Raw genomic sequence first — 18,472 nt, 5'->3', positions numbered from 1 at the left:
GGTCCGGGTTGTCAGAAGTCCTGGAGTCCGCGGTCCCTTCCACATCACCCTGAGGTGTTCACTTTCCCTGTTGTCGAAGGAAGTTTAACAATGTGTGATTTTTCAGCCTAGAAGAGGTTTAAGGGACCAAGCCATTTAAAAGTATAGTTTCATTCTAGAATTTCCCATGTGCTTGGTAAAGTATTTGTAAAATCTACTCATTTGGGTTTGGAAATGTCCCTTTCTCCCGATCGGCCCAGTCTCTGAGTCGGATCTGAAAACCAGAGTTTTCTGCGTGGTGCCCGCGGGGTGGGGCAGCGGCCCCAGGCCGGCAGAGAGCTGGGCGCATCTCCGTCCCCACGGGGCCGTCGTCTGAAACTCCGCCTGCGCCCCATGCCTGTCATCACACAGCGGTCCTTAGAGGGAGCGGGGAACGAAAGGCGGTCATTTCTCGGGGCTGGACTCGCCTCCCGCTCCTGGGGCAGCACAGTGGTCAGAGCTCTCATTGAGCCCGTTTCTCCAGCAGGTTGGCCCCGCGGCACGTGCCCTCGGCGGGCCACCTGATGGTCTCAGGTGAATGTGTGCGGTTTCTGCTGGCGTCTTACCAGGGCTTGTCCCGCTGCGTGCGGTTCTTGTGCATTCTTCATGGAGTCCTTGATCACATACGTGTTTGCCGTTTTCGCCCTGGTCTGTGGTTTCCCTTTCGCTATCTCAGTAGGATCTTGAAATCAGAAGCTTTACATGTAGATGAAAACTGGCATGCTAACTTTTTTCGTTTTTGTTGTAACTAGAATCTTGGCCTGGCCCCGGTCAGGATGGTGTCCTCTGTGTTTTCTTCTAGCTGGTTTGTAGTTTTAGCTCCCACAGTGAGGGCTGTGGCCCGCCTTGAGTTGGTGTGTACGTAGAAGAGTTGAAGGGTCTTTTCTCACATCATCTGGGGAGGGGGGTGACGGGCAGGGTCCTGGGTGCCCTCCTCACCTCTGACCTGGAGCTGACCCTCCCTGCCACCTGCTCTTGCTGCTGTCCTCAGTGTAGGAATTCCCCCGGAGGAGAATTCTCAGGCCCCAGGCTCGTCTGGTACAAAGGAGATCCAGCAGAGGGGAGGGTGTGGCACTGGGCAGGACCCCCAGCTGTCAGCCCAGCATCCAGGGGCAAAGGCGGCTCCCGCAGACCCAGCCCACCGCACCGGCAGTAGGTGAGGTGCTGGCCACTTCACGTGCCCGCAGCCCGGGAATGGGGTGAATGGGGCGTCTCAGACTTAGAATCCAGTGGGAGTGGGGGTCAGTCTTGGGAAACGCTGGAACAGCCTGCCCAGCCTCTCCGGGGCCTGTCGCCCGCTGGCAGAGTCTGTTCCCACACAGCCTTTCCCGGGAAGGAGGCGTGTGGGCGCCTGGCCACACACACCCATTGTTTTCTTCTGGTTCCGGAAGTAGCCCCGAGGGAAAGGAAAATCCTATAAAGAAGAAAGGATGTCTCGCTGCCTCGGGTCTGACTAATGAGCTGGGTTAAGGCTGAGCCGACCGACTCCTGCCCGGCCCTGCCTGGGAGTCGGGCCGGAGGCATCCTAGCCAGCAGGGTGCTGGGTTCTCCTGGAGCCAGCGAGGCGCACCTGCATTTTGTGTCTGTCTGTCTGTCTGTCTGTTAAAAAGCCAGGCTCTTCCCCTTCCCGTTGTAGCCTAAGGAGAATCAGGGCCCCTGGGGTTTGGGAGGCCTGGACGCCCCTCTTTTCTGTGAGAAAGCCCACCCCAGAGAGCACAGAAGGGCAGGGGGCCTGGAGGCCGGCCAGGCAGGAGCCAGGTGACTCCGAGTCGCCCATACAGCCCACCACCGAGAGCCAGGTGCAGCCAGTCTGGCATGCCAGCTGATTGGTGGACACGCACAGGGCGGGGCAGTGACTGCCAGCTGATTGGTGGACACGCACGGCGGGGCAGTGACTGCCAGCTGATTGGTGGACACGCACAGGGCGGGGCAGTGACTGCCAGCTGATTGGTGGACACGCACAGGGCAGGCGCATGGACAGGTGCCTAGTGAGCGCTCAGGAGAGGATCGTGGCGGGCCCGCAGTGCGCGTGCATCTCGTTCCGCGCACGTGTGCGGCCACATGTGTAGAGAGCCTCTCGTCCTACCTGACCCGCGGCCATCTGCTCCCCCGGGTGTGCAGGGTGCTGCTCGCCAGGGGTGTGGTGAGGTTCGCTCCCTTCCCTGTGCCGGTGGGTCCGAGGCGGAACTTTGTTCACGGTGTGTCTGAAGCTCAGGGCGGCTGCTGTGTGAGATTCCCGGGGCTCCCCTGGCCTGGGGGACCGTGGTCCAGCGGTCGGTTGCTTCCTGCGTGGAGAGTGCTGGGCTCAGAGCCGCCCCGCCCCACCCCGGGAGCTCTGGCGAGTGAGGAGGCAGGTGCGCCCAGGGCCACGCACGGTGGGGACGGGAAACGGCCCAGTTGGGGAGGGGGTGCCTTAAGACATCCGTCTCAGTGAAATGACCCAGACACACAGGACAGATGCGACGTGACCACCTGTGTCAGGTCCCCGGAGTGGTCGCCTCCGTGGAGACGAAGGTGGGGGCGGGGCGGCGGGGGCAGCGCCGGTGGAAGGTGGCTGTTCGGGAGGAGGACGGGGGCGGGGCGGCGCCCGTAGTGCCGGAGCCCACGCTCAGAGCTGCATGCCTAGCGGTGGATCTGAGTCGGGTGGGGACCCTTTTCTCTGCCAAGGCCCACGTGGGTATTTCTAACATCACCCGAGGGCCGTGCACACTCACCAAGTTAAAGTTCGCTGCTCTGCTTCCTCAAGCACTTAGCTCACCCCGTGCCTGGGCTTCAAGGGCGGGACGGGCCCTGCCCCTGGTCTGAGTGGTAAAGTTTACACTGTGTCATTTCGCCAGTTTCTAAAACGTGAGAAAGCACCGAATGGGCCATAGGCTGTCCGCAGGCTGATTTCCTGCTGCCTGGAGACTGAGGAAGCTTCCAGGGGCTCATGGCCCAGTGCCGCTGGCCGGCTGCCCACCCTCACCCCGTGGGAGAGAATCCATGACGTGGGCACGCTGTCCTTGCTGGGCCCTCTGAAACGCGAAGGCCTGCATTGTAAGACCTGCGCTGAGGCACGCCACCGAGGGGCAGCGTGGGCGCCGTGGGCCTTTCCCGGAGCCTCCCGCCTCTTGACCAGAGCAAAGCCCGTGCGTCCTGGCTGTTTGGTTTGGCTGGGAAGTCTGGGTTTCCTTGTTTCAGATCATTGTGTTTTAGAAACAATGACATGTCAGCGGTCGGTCGTCATTTTTCCCAAGGAGTTGGGCCTGTTCTTTCATCAGCCTCTGAGCCGTACCTGGGTGCGGGGCCAGCAGTTGGTAGATGAGGAATGAGGCTTAGGAGGGATGCGCTGCTGCGGCCCTGGTCCCAGGGCGCAGTGGCTCCAGGTTGGGAGGCTGACAGGAGGCGGTGCCTGGTGTGGGTGCCCCGCTGGCCTGGGCAAAGGCTGTGACCGGTGGCCTGCAGAAGCAAGATTAGGAGGCACACTTACAACGCAGGCCACTGCCCGAGCCTGGGGGACAGCGGGAAAAGGACAGCTAGCGCCAACCAGGCACAGGGAGAGGGGAGGCTGCATTGAGAGATCCGGGCCCTGGTAGGCAGGGGTCCGATCACAAGAGGCCTTATTCGCCACTCCAAGGAGGTGATTTACAGAGAGCTCTGGGCCATTCTGCACATATTAACACGAGTAAAGAACAGTGGTGTTGAACAGTTTTAATAGGGCTGTATTGTATTGCAGCAGCTTTCAAACTTGCTGGATCATAATCTTCCAAAATTACAGTAATGACAGAACATGAACCATGTACTAGTATATACACAGTGGAATTAAAAGCGACAGGAAAAATTGTATCAGAGCAACCAGTACAGTATGTGTCCACCAGCGAAGTATGTTCCAGGTGGCGGTGGTTTTGTCCTGAAAAGTGTCTTCCACCGACACGAGCTGTCTAAGTGGGAGGGGCGCACCTGGCGGGGAGTAGGTGGGTATGTGGTGAGTAGGTGGGTGGGTGGGTAGGGGGTGAGTAGGTGGGCAGGTGGGTGGTTAGGTGAGTGAGTAGGTGGGTAGGTGGTGAGTAGGTGGATAGGTAGGTGAGTAGGTGGGTGGGTGGGTGAGTAGGTGGGTGGGTGGGTGAGTAGGTAGGTGGGTGGTGAGTAGGTGGGTAGGTCGTGAGTAGGTGGGTGGGTGGGTGAGTAGGTGGGTGGGTGAGTAGGTGGGTGGGTGAGTAGGTGGTGAGTAGGTGGGTGGGTGGGTAGGTGGGTGGGTGGGTAGGTGTGTGGGTGGGTAGGTGGGTGGGTGGGTAGGTGGGTGGTTGGGTGGGTAGGTGGTGAGTAGGTGGATGTGTGGGTAGGTGGATGTGTGGGTGGGTGGGTGGGTGGGTAGGTGGTGAGTAGGTAGGTGGGTGGGTGGGTAGGTGGGTGGGTAGGTGGGTGAGTAGGTGGGTGAGTGGGTGGGTGGGTGGGTGAGTAGGTGGGTAGGTGGGTGGGTGGGTAGGTGGGTGAGTAGGGGTGGGTGCCCGGGCTTGCACACTGTTGGGGAGCCTAGCAGAAAGGCGCTCTGAGAAGCTCCCGCCTGGTGTGGGGACTGGCACCACGTGGTACAAGGGCTGCTCGCAGCTCTGGGTGAGGCAGATCACGAGCTGGGAAGCCGGGTGGTCAGGGCTGGACGAGGGGAGGCCAGGGCCACTGGATGCTGCCTGCACGAGGGGGAACCGCTGTGGAGGCAGAAAGTCCCCGCAGCGGAGGGCAGGGAGGGCGGCCGGCGCTGAGCCTGGGCGGGAGCTGCCGAGTCATCAGTTTCAAGCCGGCTGTGTGACCTTGATTCCTCTCCGCTCCCACACGCTGCACTTGCTGTCACTGTGGCTGTGATGGGAGGCGCCTTTGGCCCGCAGAGCTGTGCCCCCATCCCCGCCGGCCCCGGAGGCCTGCGCTGCCGCGGCCGGAGTTCTCAGCCTCCTCGACCCAGTCGGGCCCCACCGTCTCCGAACGACCCCGTCCTCATTTCTTCACGGCTCTCCTGCTGGATGGTGACGGCACAGCCCACTGAGCCACACCGCCTGCAGTCCGCGAGGCTGCTGCCCCTGGGGCCCCCGGCATCTGACCCTCAGCTTTCTAACGGCCCATGTGCCTCCTGCACCCTGACGGCGCCCCTAAATGCAGGGGCAGCGCCTACGAGCCGAGGGGGCTCTCAGCTCACTTCCTGTCGGGGTGCTGGGCCGCTGAGGTCAGGGCTGCTGCTGGGGTGAGGCTGGGGCCGGGGACACGTCTAGCCCTCGCCCCTGCGACTCTGGTGCGTCTGCATCTCCGGGCCCTTCCATTCACCTTCCCTGGGAAGGGGGGGTGGCACGTTAACCATCCCCCGGTCACGGGCAGGACAGCCTCCCAGCAGCTGGGAGGGAGGACCAGGTCTGAGGCCACCTGGCCATCTCGGGCCCTGCGGGGGTGACAGGGTGAGGGGGCCCTGCGGGGGTGACAGAGTGAGGGGGCCCTGCGGGGTGACAGGGTGAGGGGGCCCTGCGGGGTGACAGGGTGAGGGGGCCCTGCGGGGTGACAGAGTGAGGGGGCCCTGCGGGGGTGACAGGGTGAGGGGGCCCTGCGGGGGTGACAGGGTGAGGGGGCCCTGCGGGGTGACAGGGTGAGGGGGCCCTGCGGGGGTGACAGGGTGAGGGGGCCCTGCGGGGTGACAGGGTGAGGGGGCCCTGCGGGGTGACAGGGTGAGGGGGCCCTGCGGGGGTGACAGGGTGAGGGGGCCCTGCGGGGGTGACAGGGTGAGGGGGCCCTGCGGGGGTGACAGGGTGAGGGGGCCCTGCGGGGTGACAGGGTGAGGGGGCCCTGCGGGGTGACAGGGTGAGGGGGCCCTGCGGGGTGACAAGGTGAGGGGGCCCTGCGGGGTGACAGGGTGAGGGGGCCCTGCGGGGGTGACAGGGTGAGGGGGCCCTGCGGGGTGACAGGGTGAGGGGGCCCTGCGGGGGTGACAGGGTGAGGGGGCCCTGCGGTGGTACAGCCCTTCCTGACCACGCCCCCTCGGTTGTATGGCCTCTGGTCTCCCTCACCTGCTGTGGCCTTGGGGACGCTGGTCTCTGGTCCAGGGGTTCCTCCCCAGGAACTGGCCTGGCCTCTCCCTGGCACTCTGTGCTTGGCACTGTGATCTGTCCCTTTCCCAGACCAAGACCTCTGCCCTCTCCCAACCAGGGCCATGCCTGCCCTGTGTCCACTGCTCTGTCCGGCCGAGGCTGTGGCACTTCTTCCGCCACCTCTCACCCCTCCGCCTCGCACTGTCCCTGCGAGGTGTCCCTGCGAGGCCTCCAGTGCCTTCAGCCTAGAAACGTGAGCAAGCGACTGTCCCTCGGGAAGGCGGGCAGTGGGGCTGGGAGCGCAGGTGGGCGCCCAAGCGCCTGCTGGGCTCATAGGAAGGAGGTGTCTCCGCCGCGCCCTCTGCTTGCCAGGTGGTGGGTTGTGCTGGAAACGGACGCGGCCCAGGCGGGGTCTCTGCTACTTGGTGGTCCCTGAGCGTTACAGGTGGGGTCCTCGGCGCCCTGAGGCTGCCCTCCTCCACCCTGGATCGTGGGGCGCTGGCAGGCGCAGGCCACTCGGGCAGTCCCTGCTGGGTCTGTAGTGGGAGGTGTGGGCGGCGGGGCAGGGGTGTGTACAGGTGGTGTGTTGGGGGGGCGAGAGGTGGTTGAGCTGTGGCAGTGCTGGGCTCCGGGGGAGGGGAGGGGAGGTGCCCAGGCTTCTGCCAGCAGGTCGGTGATGGGGTGTCCTCCATGAGTGAGGGGACCCAGGGGAGCTCTGGGTTTGGAGTGCGGATCAGTAGGTTCTGGACGTGTTGGACTTGCAGAGCCTTCATCCTCCTCCAAGGCTGGCCATAGGGAAACGTGCCGTTGGCGGCGTGCTGGCTCTGGGACCGACATGGCTGTGGGACTGAGCGAGCAGCTGGGCGCTGGGTGGCCGTGCACTTCCTGATCTTCAGGGAGCCTTGCAACCTCCCGCCAAGGGCCATGCGGTCCGGGTAGCAATAGGCAGCCTCGCTGTGTCATCGTAAAGATGGCTGCTGGTTGCAGGGCTCCTGTTAGAGCCGCGGAGGTGGGTACTGGCCGCAGCGGGCGGGAGCAGGAGGCCGTGCCCCGCTTTCCAGCGGGTCAGGGTCCCCCGCTCTCTGGTGGGTCAGGGTCCCGCTTGATTCTGGCCAGTGGGCCCAGCCCTTGTTTAAAACAGGACCAGGCCTCTCACCCAGTGTTGGGGAGCCCGGGGTGGGGCTGCCAGCGGCCGGCCCAGTTATTCCCTGGAAACCACGTCGGGCGTCGGCCACGTCAGGGAGGGAGAAGGCTCTTCTACCAGAAGAAAGACCATGGGACCCACTGGGATGCCGCTCACGGTGCCCGCAGGAGGCCTGACGGTGCCATCTCCCCGACGCCCAGGGGGCCTGCGGACCAGGCTTCCATTGTCTGCTCCTCCTCACTGGGGTGAACGCTAACTTTTGGGGAACACAGCTGGGTGCTGGGCACCCGTGTCATTCCTCTGCTCCTAGGCCAGCCAGGCCCAGGCCCAGGCGCGTCCCTGGCCACAGGTTCTCGCGCCCTCCTCACAGGGTGCTGCTCCGCGGGGCCTCAGAAAAGCATGAGTTTACGTCCCTTCTTTCCATCCCTCCCTCCTCCTCCTGGTGGCTCTGATCCTGGAACATTCCTGCAGCTCTGGGCCCTGGCTGTAGCTGGAGGTGTCATCTGCCCCCTCGGCCTGTGCAGGCAGACGCCCGGGGGCAGGGGGTGGGGGAGGGCAGGGCCTGTGTGTGGCCAGGGGCAGGGACGTGCCGCAGGCGGTGGTTTCCAGCTTCATTGACTCATTCTTCAGTCACCGAGGCTCCCGAGCGGTTCCCACCGGGAGCGGCTCCCAGGAGCTGGCGCTGCCGTGCGTTTGCGTGGGGAACAGCCTATCTGGATGGGCAGCCCTGCCTGTCGAGGGGCTGCTGTTCCCACCGCAGCCTTTGTTAAAGCCCCAGCACCTTCCGCCCGCCCCGCCCCCAGGCCCGTTATCAGGAGAGGCCGTGAGGAGCGGGAGCCCCTGCGCGTGACCGCGTGGCTGCCGTCACCGTGACCTCACTCAGCCTGCGGGCGAGGGTGACACACGGAGCATTTCCTGTGAGCGCGGGGCCTTCCTGGTCCCACCATTGTTGTTCGGCTGGTGCCTGGAAGAAAACAGAAATTATTTACTGCGGCCGCCTTGTTTGTTCAGAGCCGGGCTGGGAAAGGCCGTGGCCGCCGCGTCCCAGCGCCCCCGCGCCCGGGACGGGACTGTTCTCACCGCCGCGGGGGCGTCCAGACCGGCTCACTCACAGCTCAGGGTGGCGTTGGGGACGTGAGGGAAATGGTTACTTTCCCTGCCAATGTTTGGGCGTAGACAAAGTGTCACCCAGTGTCCCTGTGCCATTCCCAGCCCCGGGTGCCCCGTGGGCCAGGCCGCTGCCCAGCAAGTCCCATAACCGCACCCTTTTGGCTCAGGTGCGGCTGCGCCCCGGCAGCTGCGGCTCCTCCGGCCTAGAAGGTGCTTGCAGAAGAGCCGGGCAGAGGAGCCGCAGGCGCTGCCTGTGCAGGAGCCGCCGCTGGCTCACCGGGTGCTCGGCAAACTTCTGGATGAGTCCCGAAGGTTGGGGCTTAAAGGTGTGACTTCTCAGAAAGACCCAAGTTCCTCGTCTGTCTGTGAACCTGTACCTGGAAGCCGCACGCTCCTCACGCTGCCCCTGGGGGTGCGCAGGGCACAGTCCCAGCACAGCGTGCCCCCCACTGCTGCTCAGGAAGGCCAAGTCCACGCACTGGCAAGCAGCCCCAGCTCCCGCCGTGCAAGGCCAGTGCCGAGGGCTCGAGGGGTGGGTCACAGAGAGGCTGCCCTGGGCGCCGCCCTGGCCTCGGGCCGGGGGAGGGAGGGGAGTGCTCTCACCCGCGGGCGGCTCCCTGCAGCCTGAGCACAGCGGGAGCTGGGGCCGAGCCTGTGGCCCCAGAAGCACAAGCACCGCTTCCCGGAGCCATCGCCCCGCAGCCTTTCAGGTGCCTGTGAGGGGGCAACGCGGAGCGGCACCTCCGGGCGTCCTGCCTCCAGCCCTGCGGTCCCTCTCGGGCGGGAAAGCTGCCTCCAGGGTCGTCATGCAGCTGGTCGGTGTGTGTCCACGTCCCGTGCTCCGTTGGCGGCGGGGGGGCGTGAACAGGCCAGTGAGGGGCGGCCGGGCCGTCGCACAGTGGACACTGAGGACAGTGGGTGGCAGTTTGCATCTGAGCTGTGGTCAGGCTCAGCTGCTCCTGGAGGCAGAGCCCTGAGCCCGTAGGCGCCTTCAGGAGCTCGGGCGCAGGGTGTGCGGGACCGGCGCTCCTGCCACCAGGCCCGGTGCCTCCCAGCCTGGCCCCCACTGCAGCCGGCGGAAGACAGGCCCGAGGAGAGGAGGCCGGCAGGGCCGCGGGTGCCGCACGCGCACACATCGTCTGCGAGGAGCCCTGTCGCTAGGCTGGTCAGCGTTTATTAGTCAAGTCGTGACGTTTAAAAATCCCAACAAAAGTGAGAGTCCCCCGGCCGGTGTGGCTCGGGGTTGAGCGTCGACCTAGGAACCAGGAGGTCACGGCTCAATTCCCAGTCAGGGCACAGGCCCTGTTTGGGCTTGACCCCCAGTGGGGGGCGTGCAGGAGGCAGCTTGCTCTCTCTCTCATCATGGGTGTGTCTGCCCCTCTCTTCCTCTCCCTCTCTCTGAAACCAATACAAATATATGTTTAAAAAGTGCCCCGTTCTTGGGGAAGTGTGCGCGGTTATTTGTGAGAAATGCGGTGCTGGACAGCGTGTCTTGTGGGATGTGGGCAGTGTCGGTGTGGGCAGTGTTGGTGTGGCCACAGCGGCCGCTGTCCTCACGGCCTGACCAGTGGTGAGAGGCGAGGACCCAGGGCCTGGGACCAGGGCTCGTCAGCGGGACACTCCGCGAGCTCGCGCTTTGCTTCCTGAAACACGGTGCGTTCGGCCTGTGCATTTGGCCGAGGCCCTGGCCCTGGAACTCCCTGCAGTTCTGCGCGGCATGGGGGCCGGAGGCGCCTCGATCCTGGGCGGAGTGAGCACACAGGTGCTTTTGTCCACTCAGTGATTTCAAAAGGCGCCTCCTTTCCTGAGAGCGAAGTCGTCCCGCCCAGCAGGCCCGTCGTGGCGGTGCCCTTGGCGGTGGGGAACGTCAGCCCAGTGACTCCCGCCCAAGCGCCTGCTGCTCTGTGTGTCGCCTGCCCATCGACGAGCACCGTGCGGGAGGCGCAGGATCCGAGTGTGGCTGGGTAGTCCCCAGCCACCCCCACCCAGGTTAAGAACGGGACCTTGAGCCCAAACCCCTGGCTCCCGCCAGCAGAGACCCCTTTACCACTTGGCATGTCGTATACGCGGAGCCCCAGCGGATGCTCTCCTGTGCCCAGCGTGCGGGAGGCTCCGCCGTGCTGTTGGCTGACGCTGCGGCTTGTTCGTCCTCGTTTCCCGCCCCCGTGGGCACTGGGTTTGGGTGGTAGGACGCCAGCGTGGGGGTCAGTGTGCATAGAGCTTGGAGTTGGGCAGCCCGGGGCTTAAGCCCTAGGGCTCTCGGTTCTCACTGTGACCAGGGCAGATGCCTAACCTCTCTGAGCTTCAGCTTCCCCATCTGTAAAATGGGCACAAACCGCCCAGCCCCACAGGCAGGACCTTCTGTCCTGACGAGTCTCTCACCGCCTGGGGTGCATATGTGCGACCACGTGTGTGTGCCCCCAGCAGCACCCTGTCCCCAGGCTTCCTGAGCAGGGACAGCAGACTGATTGGGCTGGCGAGCCTGCGAGTGTCTGTGTGCGTGTGTGTGTGTGTGTGCCCACATGTGTGATGGTCGAGTGTATGTTTGCATGCCTATGCATGTGACGGCCACCCGTCTGTATGTGTGTACGCCTTCCCATGTGATGGTGCATGCCTGTGTATTCCTGTGTGTGATGGCACGTGTGATGTGTGGGCATGCCTGCACCTGTGACAGCCCATGCATGTGTGATGTGTGTGCGTCCCCACATGTGTGATGGCATGTGCGTGTGACGGCGGTGTCTGTGCGTGTGTCCGCTGTGTGGTGGCCACACATCTGTGTGTGTGCGTGCGAGTGTGTGTGACGGCACATGTCTGTGCGTGTGCGTGCCTGCCCGTGACGGCGGTGTCTGTTGCAGGCCTCCCGGAGCAGTACTACAGCCTCACCTGGTTCCTGAGCCCCATCCTCGGCCTCATCTTCACGCCTCTCATCGGCTCCGCGAGTGACCGGTGCACCCTGAGCTGGGGCCGGCGGCGGCCGTTCATCCTCGCCCTGTGTGTGGGTGTGCTTTTTGGGGTGGCCCTCTTCCTCAACGGCTCTGCCATCGGTGAGTGCCCCGCCGCCCCGTGCCCCCCGAGCCGGGAGAGCCTGCCCCCAGGGAAGCCGCTCAGTGGTGGCCCGGGCCGGCCTCGCAGTGCCCGCGTGGGTGCCTGGCGGCCGGGGCTGTGGGAAAGCCCCGGGAGCCTGTTCACAGGGCGGCGCTTCCTGGTGGGCTGTTTGCTTAGCGCGTATCCGACCACGTCCTGTTCCCAGCATTGGCTCAGAAATTATCTTTTCCTTTTCCCGACTCGGTACTGAAAATGCCGGCCGTGCGAGGCTGGCGGTGCTGTTTCACGTCCTCGCAGTCGCTTCATTTTGTTTTGTTTTGTTTGTAATTGAAGCAGCTCGATGGGGAAACAGTGTTTGCCGGGGGCGCCGCTAGAGGCTGCTGAGAACACACGTGGTTTTCCCCAGTGACTTTTTTTCTTTAAGGGTGATAAGATGGCCTTTTTTATTGTGTAAAGCATTATGTATGTCTCCTTTCCCCCCAATGACCCCCTCCCCACCCCCCAGCCCCGTCAGTGACTTTGAAGCCGGGAGCTCGCCCCCAGGTCTGTGCACTCAGGTGGCAGCCAGTGATGCCGGTCATGGAAGAAGAGGCCCCACAGGGGCCTCGCTCAGCTTCTCAAAGGCCTGGGCCAGGCTTGAGGGGCAGCCCTGCAGCCGCATGTCCCCCGACAGAAGCCCAGCCTGTCACTCCCGTCCCCGTGCACTCAGAGCAGCAGGGACGTACCTGCAGGCCCTGAGCCCGGCGGGACCACAGAGACCCCGCCCGTGCAGGTGGGTGGGAAGGACCCTCTCTGCTTGGTCGTAACGCCCACTGAAAGGAGCTCTGAGTCCGCGGCCAGTTAGCGTGGTGGAGGGACAGCGGCCCGCAGGCGGCAGGAAGGAGCACCTTCTGGCTGGGCTGGGGCGGGTGCCCGGAGCTGAGGCCTGCCCGCTTGTGCCCGCCAGGCCTGGTCCTCGGGGACGTGCCTGGCCAGCAGCCCATCGGCATCGTGCTCACAGTGCTGGGCGTGGTCGTCCTGGACTTCAGCGCCGACGCGACCGAGGGGCCCATCCGCGCCTACCTGCTGGACGTGGTGGACAGCGAGGATCAGGACATGGCCCTCAACATCCACGCCTTCTCTGCCGGTGAGCGCCCTGCCCCCCCCCATCCCCGGCCCACGCTCGGGGCAGTGGGCTCCGGACCAGCTGCCAGCAGGCCAGGCTGAGCAGGGCCCCGCCCCCAGGCCCGATGAGTGCTGACGGGTGACGTGCTGGTAGCTGGCCCTGCCCAGCGCAGGGCCCACCGCTCCCCGCAGCTTTCACATCCGCTGGAGCGCCCGCTTCCAAGGCCTGGGGCCCAGGGTGGTGCCGCGCGGGGTCCCGGGCACTGCAGGAAGCTGTGGGGTCAGAATTGCAGACCCAGAGTCGGCCAGAGGGGCCTGTGCTGCCTCCCCACCCGCCCCTCCCTCTCCCTCCCAAGCCCGCGGGCCGTCGGACACCTTGGCTGGCTTGTCTGCTGGGGCCCGGGCGCCGCTCCTCACTGCTGCTGTCCTTCCGCCCGCCAGGCCTCGGCGGGGCCATCGGCTACGTGCTCGGGGGGCTGGACTGGACACAGACCTTCTTGGGCTCCTGGTTCCGGACGCAGAACCAGGTGCTGTTCTTCTTCGCGGCCGTGGTGTTCACGGCGTCGGTGGCCCTGCACCTGTTCAGCATCGAGGAGGAGCAGTACTGCCCCCAGCAGGAGCGTGCCGAGGCCGCCCCGCCCGCCCCGCCCAGCCTCCTGGACGGCGGCCTGTTCCCCGACGAGGTGCAGTCGGAGCAGGAGCTGGCGCTGGACTACCTGGGCGTGGAGCTGGTGCGGAGCAAGAGCGACTCGGTGCTGCACGTGCCGGACGCGACGCTGGACCTGGAGCCTGAGCTGCTGTTCCTGCGCGGCATCGAGCCCTCCATCTTCCACGACGCCTCGGGCCCCGGCACGCCCCACAGCGCCAGCCAGGACCTGGGCCCCGCCCTGCCGCCCCGCCTGTCCTCGCTGCTCGGGGACACCACCAAAGAGGACGCCGTGCTGCTGGATAATCACATGCACGAGGCCAAAGTCCCCAACGGCAGCGGCTCTCCCCCGAGGGACGGCCCACCCGGCTACAACGCCGGGGACCCAAAGCCCTCGACCGCGTCCAGCGCCCTACGGCGGCGCAGGCACGGCTTCCGCCGCCAGGCCTCCAGCACCTTCTCCTACTACGGCAAGATCGGCTCCCACCGCTACCGCTACCGGCGCGCCAACGCCGTGGTCCTGATCAAGCCCTCGCGCAGCATGAGCGACCTGTACGACCTGCAGAAGCGGCAGCGGCAGCGCAGCCGGCACCGCAACCAGAGCGGGGCCACCACCTCCAGCGGCGACACGGAGAGCGAGGAGGGCGAGGGCGAGACCACCGTGCGGCTGCTGTGGCTGTCCATGCTGAAGATGCCGCGCGAGCTCACGCGGCTCTGCCTCTGCCACCTGCTCACCTGGTTCTCCGTCATCGCCGAGGCCGTCTTCTACACCGACTTCATGGGCCAGGTCATCTTCGAGGGGGACCCCAAGGTGAGCCGGGTGGGTGTCACGGCGGTCGTGAGGGCTGAACGAGGGGCCCGGGGAGAGCCGGGCGCGTGATGGTCCCGTGCACCCAGCTCGGCAGGGAGGCCGCTCCCCAGGCCGCCGCCTGCTGCCCCAGCGCGCGGGTGCGGGTGGGTGGCTCTCGGTGGGCAGCGGCCAGGGTGCTCCTGGGGACGTGGCAGGGCCATCGGGGGAACTTGGAGGTCGTCACACCCGGTCCGTGGTCAGCAGTCAGAAGTGCCCCGGGCGGGGCACTGAGAACCTGAATTGAGATGTAGTTTTGGCCGCCACTTTCGTGGGCCGGACCCTCAGCGTCTGTCACCACACGTGGCCATCAGTCACCACGTGTGGGCGAGGCCAGCGGCCATGGCTTCCGCCTGGCTCACACCTGTGGCTGTGTCTCCTGGGGTCCAGCTGGGGTGGTCTCAGCACAGGCTCAGGCCCCGCCCTCCACGTGCCCTCACCTGGGCTGTGGCGGGACGGGGGCGGGGGGGGGGGGGGTGCTGCCAGTTAGGTGAGCCCGGACCAGGGAGGAGCGAGGCTGGAGGGAGGTGGACCTCTCAGCGCTGACCTGGTGGAGGCTGCTGTGCCTGCTGCGCAGCAACCCCCTGGCTGCGTCGAGAGGTGAAGCAGCCGCCTGTGCCGGTGGCGCGCGGCACCAGCCCAGTCTTGTCTCTGGAATAGGCTCCCTCCAACTCGACCGCCTGGCAGGCCTACAACGCCGGCGTGAAGATGGGCTGCTGGGGGCTGGTCATCTACGCGGCCACCGGGGCCATCTGCTCGGGTGAGTGGTCCCAGGGCCTCATGGAGGGGGCTCTGCTCAGGGGAAGCGGGGCTGCCTGCCTCCGGGAAGGAGCCCGGGAACACGGTGTCCTGCACTCCCGCTGCGGCTGGCCTCGGGGCTGGGCCCTGCAGGGACCCTCGGGGGGGGGGGCTGTGCCCCTGAGCCCGGGAGGGGCCGTGGCACCTCAGCCAGGACAGGGAGCGGGAGTGGGGACCTGCTGGCGGTCAGGATGGCTGCAGGGGCACCTGCCATGCAGAGGGGCCTTCCCCCAAAGACGCTGTGCCCGGGGGTCAGGGCGACAGGCTCAGTCCTGGGAGTCCTGTGCCAGGCAGGGGTTCCCTGTCCGTTCTTCACCCACATCCTGGGGGAGGCGGTGGCTTCGCCCCAGCCTGGCCTGGACTCAGGGAGCCGAGATAAATGCCGCTCAGCAGCCGGCGCCAGCGTGGCAGTCACTGCGCTGTCCGAGCGTGGACAGGCCTCAGGATGGCGTCCATGGTGCCTCCGGAGGAGGTGACATCTAGATGCTGGTCAGGAAGGGGGGGCCAAGGGGTGCCCATGAGCAAACCCGCAGCCGCTTGAGTTCCCTCCGCAGGACTGGACACAGGGTTGGGGGCTGCTGAACGGGCCTGGGCAGCTGGGCTGGCAGACAGAGGCCCAGGGAGCGGCGGGTCGGGGCCGATGGCAGAGCCTGGGCCGAGGGCTGGCTCCTTTCTGAGGGCTGGCGCCCTGGACGGGGAGTGGGCACTGTGGTGGGCAGCGGCGTGCAGGGAGGGTGCGGGGCCGTGAGCACATGCTCTCTCGGCAGCTCTGCTCCAGAAGTACCTGGACAACTACGACCTGAGCATCCGGGTCATCTACGTGCTGGGGACGCTGGGCTTCTCCGTGGGCACCGCCGTGATGGCCATGTTCGCCAACGTCTACGTGGCCATGATCATGATCAGCACCATGGGCATCGTGTCCATGAGCATCTCCTACTGCCCCTATGCCCTGCTGGGGCAGTACCACGACATCAAGGAGGTGCGTCTGCGCCCGCGGTGGGTGCTGGGCACATCGTGCCGGGTCACTGTGGCCTGGCTCCCGAGCCCGCGCTCACTCCCTCGTGCCCAGGTCGCTCTGCCCTTACCCCGGGCCGTTCGGGCCCAGCCGGTCCGGGTCTGTGCTCTGTGCTCTGAAACGGCCACAGGGTGCAGAGGGGCGGGGTCCTGCCGAGCCAGCCGTGGCTAGCCCTCCTGTCCTCTCTTGCAGTACATCCACCACAGCCCCGGGAGCTCCAAGCGCGGCTTCGGCATCGACTGCGCCATCCTCTCCTGCCAGGTCTACATCTCCCAGATCCTGGTGGCGTCGGCCCTCGGGAGCGTGGTGGACGCCGTGGGCACCGTGAGTGTCATCCCCATGGTGGCCTCCGTGGGCTCCTTCCTGGGCTTCCTGTCCGCCACGTTCCTGGTGATCTACCCGGAGGTGTCGGAAGAGGCCAAGGACGAGCAGAGAGGCCTGTCCGCCCCGCCGCCGGGCGAGGGCAGCGGCGAGAAGCCCACGGTCCTGCGGCTGACGCGAAAGGAGGGCCCGCAGGGGCTCGTGGAGACGGAGTCCATGGTCTGAGCGGCTCCGGTGCACACACGCCCGCGGGGTGTGGGGCCCGGGCGCCCGGGCGCCCGCGAGCGGCCAGCGCTGCTTCCGTGGCCGCGCCAGCCCCGGCGCCTGCCCAGCGGAAGGGAGGCTGCTGTAGCGTAGGCAGATACCCCCAGGATTCACTTTCTCCACAATTAAAAATCATTTGAAATCTTTTTATTTAACTGAAAAAGATCTTTAATTTCCACTTTGACCCGCAGGCACACTGTCCTGCAGGTCTGAGTTGTGAGCCAGGCTTACCGTGTCGGCCGTGAGCGGCTCGGAGACGGGAGGGCTGCCTTCCGCGGCGCCTCTGAGCCTTCAGGTCCCGGCCACCTGGTCGGTGACGGCCGTGCTCACCAGGTGTGTTCTCTGTGGTGTCGGGACGTGTCAGATCTCGCCACACGTCGGTGCTGCTGCTCGCTGCGGGAGAGTATTTTTCTTTCCGATTTTAGAAAAAAAATTTTTTCCAAACACTGTTTAGACTAACGGCATCTCCTCTCCTCCTCAGAGTTCGACACGTGTGCCCGCTCCTGGGCAGTGGGCATGTGGCAGCCACACCCCCAAGCCGGGAGGGCAGGGCCCTGCTCCTGGGGGCGGAGCGGGCGGTTGGCGAGGGCCACTCCTGGCTCTGCCCACGGGCACCAGCCGGGCGGCATTTGAGCGGCAGGTTTGCCCCGCAGCGCGTCCCTGCCCGGGGCCCGGGTACGTCGCTGACTCTCATTGCACTTTGTCTTTGAACCGTCTGCTGGGCCTGCCCAGCCCCATCGAGGGGTGGGGGCCACGGCCGCCGGCCACGTGCTGGACACTGCTGAACCTCTGACCTCGTCGCCTGGTCCCCCGCTTGACGCTGGAGTCCCCACGGTCACTCCGTGAGGAAAGAACCATCGCCTCGTGGTTTGCAACCACCAGGGCCGTTTGCTACCGTCTCTGCACCGGCGTCCGCACGCGCTCGGGCCGCAGTCTCAGGGGAGGCCCCGCGCCCCGGATGGAGCACCAGTTGTAAAACTTCGCTGCCTCAAGTTGATGTTTTTTTAAATAAAGGACTTTAAACTGCATGAGAATCATGCTGCAATATGATCATTCTAGAGCAAATATATATTTCAAGATGAAACTAAGCAGTTTTGAAATAAATTACTTGAATTTCTGTGTATGTAAAGGAATGACTGAGTCTGTGTACTTGACTGGCCGCTGGTCTCGCCCTGTCTCCGCCGCTGGCAGCGCCCGTGCCCGGGTTTTGGGTGCCCGCCCACCTCAGATGCCCTCCGCCCAGGGGCCCTCCCGCATAGGTCAGGACCCCAGAGGCCCGCCTGGCAGACGAGGGGCCCATGTGTGAGGCCTGGAGAGGCCCGAGAGCCTCCTGGGGACGGGCAGGCCCCCGAGTGGCCGGGCACCGTCTTCTCGCTGCACCTCGGCTCCCCTGGTTCCAGACACTCCAGGTGCCCTGAGCCCCTGCACCGGCCCCTGAGCGGCCAGGTGGGACGGGTGCCCAGTGTCTCCAGGGGTTGGGCGGGGGGGGCAGGACAGCACGCCCCTCAGAGTCTGGGCTCCACAGTCTCAGGGGTGTTTGCTTGGGCAGCAGCATATGGAGAAATAGGTCTGACACCCCCCCCCCCCTCACCCCCTGAACTCCAGGGTGGAGCCCCCTGAGGTGTGGGCTGCAGCGCAGGAGTGGGTGCTAGGAATGAAGGGCGGCTCCTCCCATCCTGCCAGGCACAGGCCACCGAGGCCGGGTGTCTGTGCGGCCTGCTTGAGGTCCACTCTCAAAAGTGCCCGGCCTTCCTCCTGTGGCAGTGGCTCCCACAGCAGTGCTGGGCCTGTCGCAGACACACGGGTGCACACCAAACCCCTAGACACCGGCCGGCCAGGGCAGCCCCACCGAACAGGACTTCCCAGGCTGCTTGGCTCCTGCCGCCACCAGGACCGAGTTGAGGAGCAGGTGGGGCGGGGCCTCCTGGAAGGCAGGGCTGGGACCTGCCAGCTGCCCTCATCCTGCGGCTGCTGCAGGCCAGCGGCTGCCCCGGGGCCACCCTGGCCAGCTTCCTGCGCTGGAGGCTGCTGCTCCTGCTGGTCTAGCAGCGACACCTGCGTGTGACACACCTGGTGGGGGGAGAAGTAAAGAATGTCCACCTGCCTTACACTTTTT

General features: G+C 65.5%; 1 protein-coding gene across 4 annotated transcripts in view; it reads left to right on the top strand.

Moving 5' to 3' along the window:
- SLC45A4 (solute carrier family 45 member 4) overlaps positions 1-17,479 on the top strand; it is a 48,570-nt gene extending 31,091 nt beyond the window's left edge. For all 4 annotated transcript variants that reach the window (XM_070392447.1, XM_070392448.1, XM_070392449.1 and 1 more), the window contains 6 exons: positions 11,172-11,360; positions 12,308-12,487; positions 12,907-13,922; positions 14,619-14,718; positions 15,524-15,735; positions 15,964-17,479. In XM_070392447.1, coding sequence (XP_070248548.1) covers positions 11,172-11,360; positions 12,308-12,487; positions 12,907-13,922; positions 14,619-14,718; positions 15,524-15,735; positions 15,964-16,317 — 2,051 coding nt within the window. In that variant the 3' untranslated portion in view covers positions 16,318-17,479. The remainder of the gene's footprint in view (positions 1-11,171; positions 11,361-12,307; positions 12,488-12,906; positions 13,923-14,618; positions 14,719-15,523; positions 15,736-15,963) is intronic.
- Positions 17,480-18,472: the final 993 nt, after the last annotated feature.

Source organism: Myotis yumanensis, unplaced genomic scaffold (assembly GCF_028538775.1).
Source record: "Myotis yumanensis isolate MYYU_CA2020_CCGP unplaced genomic scaffold, mMyoYum1.0.hap1 SCAF_15, whole genome shotgun sequence".
NCBI lineage: Eukaryota > Metazoa > Chordata > Mammalia > Chiroptera > Vespertilionidae > Myotis > Myotis yumanensis.
This window is presented reverse-complemented; position numbering and strand designations above follow the sequence as displayed.